This window comes from Gaeumannomyces tritici (assembly GCF_000145635.1).
Source record: "Gaeumannomyces tritici R3-111a-1 unplaced genomic scaffold supercont2.4, whole genome shotgun sequence".
NCBI lineage: Eukaryota > Fungi > Ascomycota > Sordariomycetes > Magnaporthales > Magnaporthaceae > Gaeumannomyces > Gaeumannomyces tritici.
In genome coordinates this window covers 3,840,578-3,849,554 of record NW_008804548.1, presented here as the reverse complement: position 1 = coordinate 3,849,554, position 8,977 = coordinate 3,840,578, and the positions used below count along the sequence as shown (strand labels likewise).

General features: G+C 59.1%; 4 protein-coding genes across 4 annotated transcripts in view; 2 read left to right on the top strand and 2 right to left on the bottom strand.

The window, feature by feature from the left end:
- Nucleotides 1-723, top strand: part of GGTG_08694 (hypothetical protein) — a gene marked incomplete at its 5' end in the record, with an annotated part of 2,343 nt that extends 1,620 nt beyond the window's left edge. Inside the window, one exon of the mRNA XM_009226536.1 lies at nucleotides 13-723. Coding sequence (XP_009224800.1) covers nucleotides 13-561 — 549 coding nt within the window. The 3' untranslated portion in view covers nucleotides 562-723. The remainder of the gene's footprint in view (nucleotides 1-12) is intronic.
- On the bottom strand, nucleotides 655-2,386 carry GGTG_08693 (hypothetical protein). Its single transcript, XM_009226535.1, has 3 exons — nucleotides 2,150-2,386; nucleotides 1,748-2,076; nucleotides 655-1,674 (listed from the first exon to the last, which is right to left on the bottom strand). Exons 1-3 carry the CDS (start codon nucleotides 2,175-2,177, stop codon nucleotides 994-996), a joined length of 1,038 nt encoding a protein of 345 aa, XP_009224799.1. The 5' UTR covers nucleotides 2,178-2,386; the 3' UTR covers nucleotides 655-993.
- Nucleotides 2,387-2,632: 246 nt separating this feature from the next.
- On the top strand, nucleotides 2,633-5,899 carry GGTG_08692 (GPI transamidase component GPI16). The gene is made up of 4 exons (XM_009226534.1): nucleotides 2,633-2,681; nucleotides 2,774-3,202; nucleotides 3,264-3,664; nucleotides 3,736-5,899. The coding sequence occupies exons 1-4, from the start codon at nucleotides 2,644-2,646 to the stop codon at nucleotides 4,857-4,859; spliced, it is 1,992 nt and encodes a 663-aa protein (XP_009224798.1). The 5' UTR covers nucleotides 2,633-2,643; the 3' UTR covers nucleotides 4,860-5,899.
- Nucleotides 5,900-6,494: 595 nt separating this feature from the next.
- GGTG_08691 (hypothetical protein) lies at nucleotides 6,495-7,613 on the bottom strand (the record flags this gene model as incomplete). Its single annotated transcript, XM_009226533.1, has 3 exons — nucleotides 6,495-6,746; nucleotides 6,851-7,032; nucleotides 7,508-7,613. The coding sequence occupies 3 exons, from the start codon at nucleotides 7,611-7,613 to the stop codon at nucleotides 6,495-6,497; spliced, it is 540 nt and encodes a 179-aa protein (XP_009224797.1).
- Between the last annotated feature and the right edge of the window lie 1,364 nt (nucleotides 7,614-8,977).

Here is an 8,977-nt window from a genome sequence, read left to right as displayed (position 1 = left end):
AGGGAGCGCAAGCTGCAGGCCCTGGGCGCCAAGGAGGGCGCCTGGGAGCACGAGGCCGCGCCCCAGGCCGACGAGAGGCCGCGCTTCGCGGGCGGCGCCAACGGCGGCGTCAGGGGCGCCCGCGGCCTCAACTCGGGCCGCCTGGGCGGGCTGGAGAACAGCAGGTACGCGGGCGGCGGGGCGGACGGTAGCCAGGGCGAGGACGAGCCCGAGGGTTACGGCGGCCGCGGCGGCAGGGGTGGCCGTGGCGGCAGGGGTAGGGGCCAGCGGGGTGGAGAGCGCGGAGAGCGCGGCGGTCGCGGTGATAGGAACGGCGGCGGGGGGCGCGGCCGACCGCAGCCCGCCGTCAACAGCACCGTCGAGTTCCCGCCCCTGTCCACCAACATAGCCAAGACGCCGACCATCAGCGATTCCGTCAAGGACACATTGACGACCGCGGCCAAGCTGTTCTCGCCCATGTCTCCTAGTGCGCGATGGGACGACGAGGTCGAGGCCGAGGCCGAGGACGAGAGGGCCAGGGCTGACGCTGCAGCCAAGGCGGCCGCCGCAGCCTCGTCATGATCGACGCAGAGATGAAGGCTAAATGGCGAATCTCGGGAGGCTGGTTTCTTTGTGACATCAGAAAAAAAGGTTGATGCAGCTGGGACAGCTACTGGGACTTGGAATGGGATGTATTAAAAGAAGTAAAATAAAAATTACAATGATACCACAACAAGAGTGAAAGTCTTCATTTATCACAGCCTGAGGTCGAGGATGTATCCTTGTGGCCACCCAACTACGTGCTCGCGTCTTCTTTTCCCCGGAGCACTTTATTCTGGCCCTCGGCTCTGAACAGAGATATATACCCAAGAACGGCTGATGAGGAATTCAATCTGGCCCTCTGGCACTAGGCAAAGGCAATCTCCTTCCTATATGCCCTATATAGTGAAATGGTATCAAGCGCTGCGCCGTTTTCCCATCCACCCCCATAACGCCGAACACCAAACTCATGGTTCAAAAAGACAAATAAGACACACGGCACATACATACGCCGCCGAGATCCGTCTTTTCACCATCTTCCGCGGCGGCCACCACGACCTCCACCACCACCGCCACCACCAGAACGCGAGCCCCGACCGCCCCTCCAACCACCATCACCATAATCTCTAGATCCCGGCCCCCGGGGCCATCGTCATCTCTAAAGCGGCCGCCGCCTCGGTCGCCGCCGTACCCTCCACCATCGTCACGATCACGGCCGTCACGGTCCCGGCCGCCGCGGCCGTACCCGCCGTAGTCGTCGCGGCCGCCGCGACCCCCGTAGCCGCCCCGCTCGCCGCGGTCGCCGCGGCCGCCGCGCTGGCGCAGCTCCTTAGGGAACGCCTCGTAGGCCTTGCGCATCTGCGCGTAGCCGAGGTGCATCTTGCCGTAGAAGTGGTCGGCCAGGCGGCGGTCGTTGTCGAGGCGGGACAGGTAAGCGCCGCAAACGTCGCAGACCTGGAGCTTTTGGTGGCCCGACGGCCCACTAGTATCGAGAAGCACCTTGAGCTCCCGCTCCCGCTCGGCTTTGGACACCTCGGTCTGGCGCACGCGCACGTACTCCTCCAGCGACTGGATAACCAAGCTCTCCTCGCCCAGGATCTCGACCTCGGTGATGCCGCAGTTGATGGAGGATTGTAGGTCGTTGATCGTACGGAGCTGTTTGGAGACATCAGAAGCATGTGTCAGTCACGCCGGAAAGCGTTCGAGACCGGAGCGCGGCAAGGCTTACCAGCTCATTGTGTTGGCGGATCTCATCCGGCGTCCTCTCCAGTCTCCTTTGCGCCTGGTCGATCCTGCGGTTGCACTCGTCGATGTACTTTGACAGATCGCGCATGTAGTCGTAGTCAAACCCCAGCCGCGCCTTCTCTTTTTCCGGCAGCGCCTCGTACTCGACCTTGAGGGCCTCGGCGTGCACGCGCAGGCAGGGGCCGAGGTCCTGCTTGGTGTTGGTGAAGAGATCGTGCGGGCAGGTGCCGGCGACGTAGGACCGGCAGACCTTGGCGTCAGTAAGGGAGAGCTGGGACGGGCGGGCTGCGATGCCGCCGCCCATGAGCTGCTCTTTGTGCGTGGAGGCCTGGTCAGTTTACTAGGTTGGGTGTGATATGAATTTGATGGGAAGGATAGATCTTACCGAGGAGCTTTCGCTGCTCCGCCGCCATGATTGCAAAAGGTTAAGGCGAGCGTTTATGTGGTTGCCTTGAATGTGCGATATGAAGAGCGTTCGTTGGGGATTGCTGCAGCTTTGACGACAGTTCCTTTCTCTGCGCCGCGAGTAGGTAGGTGGTAGTTGTAGGTTAGGTCGTCTGGACCGCCGCAGCGCTACAAGCAGCTTGAGGTACCTGGTTTGGATCGCGAGTTCTCAACGCGATTTTCAGCTCTTGATGCGCCCGAGGACTGCTGCGGATCGGAGTGGGGTGCCCCACATTAACTGCTGGCCACGTCCTGAACTGATGTCGTTGTACTCACTTGCAGCTAGCCTCGAGGATGAGTGAGAATACCAAGTAGGGAAAGGATCAAGGGTCTGAATTACTGTTTAACCTGGCAAAATAGATGGCAGTGGTGCTTAGATCGGGATGTTAACCATACATATTCCTAAACACGATTGTATTGAAGAGCTCAGTGCCCATGGAGGCACTGATGATACGCAAGCCCTGCAAACAAAGGTACAGCAAGTGACCCAGACACCAGCGCCCAATGGAGACCCACCCTGCTTCCCCACACTTAGAGCTGACACCTCGCCTTCGCCAACGCTCAGCTCGCACCGGACTCGGCCACGCAGCCGAGGAGCGGAACAAGACCACACAACGACCATGCGCTCACTCTGCAGGCTTGCGGCGACGTGCCTGTCCGCCATCTTCCTGGTGGCTCTGCTCGCCGAGCCGGCCGCGGCGCAGCAGTACCACGAGCAGCTCGTGCTACGGCCTTTGCCCCTTTCCGCCCTCCTGGCCAGCTTCAACTTCCGCGCAAACATCACCGTCGCCGACTTTGAGGCACACAACTACCGCTTCTTCCCCAGATCTGTCGCCCAGATCCTCCAGCATGCCGGCACCCGCGAGCTACACCTGAGGTTCGCCCTCGGCCGCTGGGATGCCGAGAGCTGGGGCACCCGCCCGTGGGATGGCACCCGCGAAGGCGGCACCGGCGTCGAGCTGTGGGCATGGCTTGAGGCCCCGACGGACGAGGAGTGAGTACCAGCCCCTAGATTTGCAGACGTATCGGCGAGCCACTGACACTAAAGCTGCCAGGGCCGACCGAAAGTGGCTGACCCTTACCAACGCCCTGTCCGGCCTCTTCTGCGCCTCGCTCAACTTCATCGACGGCACCCGCACCACCCGCCCCGCCATGTCCTTCACCCCCGAGGGCGACCACCCCAACGTCGCTGCGGCCAACATGCACCTCCTCCACGGCACCCTGCCCCGCGAGGTGGTCTGCACCGAGAACCTGACGCCCTTCCTAAAGCTCCTCCCTTGCAAGGGCAAGGCGGGCATCGCGTCGCTGCTGGACGGCCACAAGCTCTTTGACGCGTCCTGGCAGAGCATGGCCATCGACGTCCGGCCTGTGTGCCCCGAGGGCGGAGAGTGCGTATTGGAAATCGAGCAGACCATCGACATGGTCCTCGACATGGACAGGTCCAAGCGGCCGCGGGGTATGCACCAAGTGTCCAACAATCCCAAGCCCATGTTCGGTTCTTACTGACCCCCTGATGACCCTGTGCAGACAACCCGATTCCCCGACCTCCCCCCGCGCACGAGCTCAGGTGCGACACCTCAAAGGACTACCACGGCGACGACACCTGCTTCCCCGCCGACTCGAACGCGCACCAGGACTGGACCCTGTCGCAAATCTTCGGCCGTACGATGAAGGGCACATGCCCACTCACCGACCCGGACAGTCGCCCGGTTTGCGTCGACGTTCCCGACAGCCGCACCGTCTATGTTTCCGGGGGGATATACGAGTTCAAGGGCCCACTCTCTCGGTGCTTCACTGTACAACCCCACGCCGAATTCGATATAATCCTACCTCAGCCGGATGAGCAGCAACAGGTGTCTGTGCCCAGTATCGTTGAGCCCGAGGTCCCTGCCCTCTACGCGGAGCGCAGTTTGACGGGCCATGGGGCTGAAAGAGGAGGGGTGCAGACCATATTCACGAACCCGAGCCCCGACGCAGAGGTCGAGTTCGTCTACATGGAGACGCTCCCATGGTTTATGCGCATCTACCTCCACACCCTCCAGGCGCGGGTCGCAAGCAGCGGGCCCGACAACCCATCGCCCAGAAAGGTCATCCAGGAGATCTACTACCGTCCCGCCCGAGACCGCGTGCGCGGCACGCAGCTCGAGGTCCGCCTGCTCGTGCCGCCCGCATCCACCATGTTCCTGACGTACGACTTTGAGAAGTCCATCCTGCGCTACACCGAGTACCCGCCCGACGCGAATCGCGGCTTCGACGCCGCCTCAGCCGTCATTACCATCCTCAAGGGCGGCAGGAACACGACACACTCGGCCATAACCAAGGGAAGCAGCAAGTGGAGGGCTAACCTGAGGACCGCGCCGCTGCTGCTCAGCCTCCCGACGCCTGATTTCAGCATGCCCTACAACGTCATCATTTTCACGTCAACGTGCATCGCGCTCGCGTTCGGTGGCATGTTCAACATCCTGGTGCGCAGGTTCGTCGCGGCCGACGAGGGCCCCGAGCTGGGACTCGGGTCTGCCATCCAGAGGGTGAAGGAAAGGCTGCGGGCCAAGTTTGGGAAAGGGACGGCTCTCAGCAATGATGTGCCACCGTTGATGTTAAAAAGCGTCTTGGAGCCGGAGACGGAAATAGTAGAGGGTGACTCAATATGATTACTTGCATGTAGAGCGCTGGGAAACTCGTCGGGCAAAAGGAAAAGGAAAGTGGAAGCGAAAATGGGCGGTGAGACATAGCACCCCCTTCGGGAATATCAGCGGTAATGCTGACGAGGGCTTGTGCCTCTTTCAGACCCCGAGTCCGAGCCGGAAATAGAAGTGACAACAAAAGGCCAAAGACACAAAGTACCGACTGCACCTGCCTCTGCATTCTACTCGTTTCCTGTTACATTTGCACCGGTTGTGCTGGTACGACGAGGTCACGCGGTGCCCTGTCCGGGTCCTCGCGCTGGCCATGCTCAACAATGCGGTGTCAGGGCATTTGTTTGCCATCTTTCATAACTCAAATCATCAGCAACATCAACCATAAACGCTTATGTGTTTATTTTCGCAATGATTAGTGATAGCATCACTAAATGTCATGAGCCATACCTCAGCGTAATTAGGTACGCCTCGTCGCGTGGTCATGCCGTCGCCGTCTGCTTTGTCAAGGCACACAACCGGCGAGAGGGTCATCATGCCCAAAGCTTCGCTTGCCGCGCCTTCCCAGCGAGAAACAAAAGCCCGGGCCCGCAATGTTTCCGCCGTATGCGAGCAATGAGACGGGCCGCACATGGCTCCCGCCTCGTCCTGACCCCTCTTCATGCCAACATCGTGTCTGGGCAGTGGTACCTGCCACCCGGGCCAGGCGAGGCCATCATCAAATAACTACGCAAGGTTGTCTAAACACATGTGATTCACCGCTCTCTCTAGCCAAGATTGGGAGCTGTTTATTTACAATGCGGCTCTCCCTGTAATCGGTGCTTCTTGTCTTGGAGCCGGATGGGGCCATCGGATGACTTGCAACCAGCATAAGCGACCCCGAAGGTCTCACTCAGATCTCGAGTCTCGGCATAACGAAGCCATAGAGTCGACTATCTGGGCGGAAAGTATTGCTGTATTGACAAGCCGAGGTCACAGACCAAGCTGTAGCTCTGTATGTACCCGGTATCTTCCTTGGATGCTAGTAATAGACAAATATTCACTAGATAGGCATGCACCTAGGTACATCGGAGCAAGTTTTTTTTTATACCCAGGCCCAGATTACTTCCATACCAAAGACGAGCCTTTTCAACAAAGACCCCTGAGCAGAACGAAGTCGAGACGCAACGAGACCAAACAACTCGGTGCCACATTTCGAGAATACAGCGTCCTCTTGCGGATACAGGGACCGGGTTTCCACCATTGCCCGATCTACAGATGGATGTTATGGCCTTCTCGGTTCTGTAAGGAGCCTGTCACGCACTTTCTTATCGCAGTCTGCAGTTGTCGGGTAAAGGCTTCTATCCACTCGAGCTTTGGTTGACCGGAGATGATTGCTGCAAAGCAAAAGTCTACTATGCCAAGACCTTTTGGGACCAGGAGCGGCAATTGGGGCCTCGTGAAGAGATCCCCGTCGACAGGGCTGGCGTGACTCAAGCAGCGACAGCACAGGTGCCAGCCGCGGACGCCCGCGGCGGTTGGTCGATGCCGAATTTGCCTTTTGTGTATGTATGTCCAGGGGGCACGCAAGATTAGCGGGGACGCTTACCGCGCGTCAGGTCAATAACTCTTGCACGCTCGGCTTCACCGCAACTGGCGCGTGCGCGTATGTCATGATATCACATTTCCGTGGCCAGCTCCCCATCCCTTGCACCTGCCGCCCGAAACACCACAATTTTGGGGGGGCGCGGGCGGGCGGGAAGAACTGTCGGGTCTCGCCTCCGACAGCTTGGGACCTGAAAACACAGCCAGCCTCTTACGGGTGCCAAGATCCCGAAAAATGGACACGCCAGGGATAGGTGCCGCAAGGGAACCTGCGTGGCGTGACATTTCTTGAACGGCTGTGGCCGGGAGGCTCCCTCCCTGTTCAGGTCAGGCCACGAGAGCCCGAGCACACACAGCACGACACAGCTGGTCATTTCGGGGCGACGTCGGCAGTGTTTCCAGCTGCCTAGTATTCGACATACTGATAGATAGCTTGGGCTTGGCGACGTGTCTTGACGATCATATTTGCGCGGCACTGGGTTCTTGCTCTTAGATATCGAAAAATACTTGGCATCAGCGTTCCAGACCGTTCGGGACGGTGTTGAGCGCGCGGCCGATCTTCGCCCGATGGGCGAGGCGTCCTGCAGATGATGTGCGGCCGTCCCTGCCACATCGGGACGGCATGGGGTCAATATTTGACGGCAGCTCTGCCGAGCGGCGCGGGTCCGCCGGGGAGCAAGACTGATAAGCCGCTTCGGGCAGGTGTCGAACGATGGGGTTATATAAACACGATATGGTGTCGTCACCGCACATACTCTGGCCGCAGGTGGGCCGGCGGCGGCGGCCAGACTATATCAAGCCACAAGTGATTATCCATGTTCGTCCACACCAACTTTTCTTCTTTTTTCTTTTTTTAGGGACGTGACCTGGCGTGGAGCCGAGGTGTGCTGATTAGGTGCTCCGGTACGTTTGCTCCGATGGTTGAGGATGATCGGGGGTGTGCAAGCGTGTAGGAGGACGACAAGAGGTAGGTGGCGGGAAGCCGCCATCATCTCCACCCTGCGCAGCGCCCAAACACCCCGTGCGCACCTGCGGTGTGAGAAGTGACAAAGGGAGGCAGAAAAGCAAACACTACTCACAGGCACCCGCGCGGTCGAGAGTGATCCGAGAGGCGGAGTCGACAGCTGAGGACGGAGATGAAGCCCAAAGCGATCGTTGGTCGCTGTGCTGTTTGTAAACTGCCATATCCCTTGCATCTCAGCCTCAGCAAGAGGGGAGCTGAGGGTCAGGATATCTGGCAACGAGGGCCTGGCCGACGGGAAGTTAAGATTAGAGAATAGGCTGATCTAACTGTTTGGCCAGGCAAACTAGTGGCAGCAAGTTTGGTCGGGTGGATTGGCAGCGGTACGGCAGCGGTATGGCATCCACGGTCTGCGGTCAACCATCACCCATGCAAGTCCCGCTCGATGGAAGGCGCTCGACCAACGGCTCGTCTAGACCTGCTGTTCCGATCGGGAGCGCCTCTTTTTCCGTTCGAAAGCACAGACGCCCGTCCAAGAACGGGATGCGGAAGACGATGTGGGATGTGTGTGTGGCTGGCGCCGGCTCGAGAGCAAGCATCCCTTTGGGTGCCGTTGAGCCCCCGGTCGCTGATCTCGCGTGCTTCAGCCAATAAAAACGTTCATTTTTTCGGTACTTCCACCTGCACCTTTTCTAGCCCGTGATAGAAGTACCAGCACCAGTCATTATTACAAAGTGGTGCCTCGCAATACTCGCACCGCGCTCCTGCAAATCCGTACCTCCGAGTCACAACAACAAGCAGGGGTGCCTTTGCCCATCACCTTCCTATGCGGGCGACCTGGGCCTAACGGCACTTGAAGGGATAGGCATGTGCAGGGTGTCAGCGGCGGGTGGCTGCAGGGCTGCAGTGTGTGTTGCAAACACCACAGGGGGTAGCTTTTCGCCAATCCTCGTTTTCGCCGCATGTGTCTGGCACCATCTGATAATTTGCCCGGAGCCGTAGATCGGATGGCTCGCATCACGGGTTGATAGACGAAACTGTACCTGCAGGTTCTCTCTCTCTCTCTCTCGCCTTGCGGGCCGAATTCCCAATCGCCTGTCAATAATCCATGATCCGAGGGAGATAGTACTGCTTCGTTCATACCTGGTATGCTTGCAGAGGCCATGCAAATGCGATGGAACTCTGTGTTGGGGGAGGGTTCCCGAAAGGGTGTATATTGGCGGGGGCAGGGGTTAGCTAGCAGGGTGGTGCTGTCCGCGCGTCCAACATCCAACACACAGGCGTCTAGCTGGTTGGTGATATTTCAAGCTTTTGAGCACCCGGCCGCGGTTACCCGGTCGGGCAAGAAAGGGTCTTATCACCGTGGTACCATCCGCTATATTTTTTTTCAGAGCAACCATCAGGTAGGCCTGAGCTGGCCGCCGATTTGCACCAAGCACCCAAGCCATACATAGTAATCGTCACCGCGAAGCGGGGTGGGCTCTAGTACGGGAGTAGCGCTGTCCGTTCGACCTCGTTCGACGCTTAGCCCGGCTCCGCGACATTGGTTGTGCTGTGGCCGCTCAGATGGGAAACTGAAATGGATTTC

Bases quoted from the DNA above. Each gene is read 5' to 3' on its own strand.
- GGTG_08692 (XM_009226534.1), top strand. From the start codon at position 2,644: ATGGAGGCACTGATGATACGCAAGCCCTGCAAACAAAG. The intron at 3,203-3,263 runs GTGAGTACCAGC...TAAAGCTGCCAG, and splicing joins GAGGCCCCGACGGACGAGGA to GGCCGACCGAAAGTGGCTGA. The intron at 3,665-3,735 runs GTATGCACCAAG...GACCCTGTGCAG, and splicing joins CAGGTCCAAGCGGCCGCGGG to ACAACCCGATTCCCCGACCT.
- GGTG_08693 (XM_009226535.1), bottom strand. From the start codon at position 2,177: ATGGCGGCGGAGCAGCGAAAGCTCCTCG. The intron at 2,077-2,149 runs GTAAGATCTATC...CCACGCACAAAG, and splicing joins GGAGCAGCGAAAGCTCCTCG to AGCAGCTCATGGGCGGCGGC. The intron at 1,675-1,747 runs GTAAGCCTTGCC...GTCTCCAAACAG, and splicing joins TCCGCCAACACAATGAGCTG to CTCCGTACGATCAACGACCT.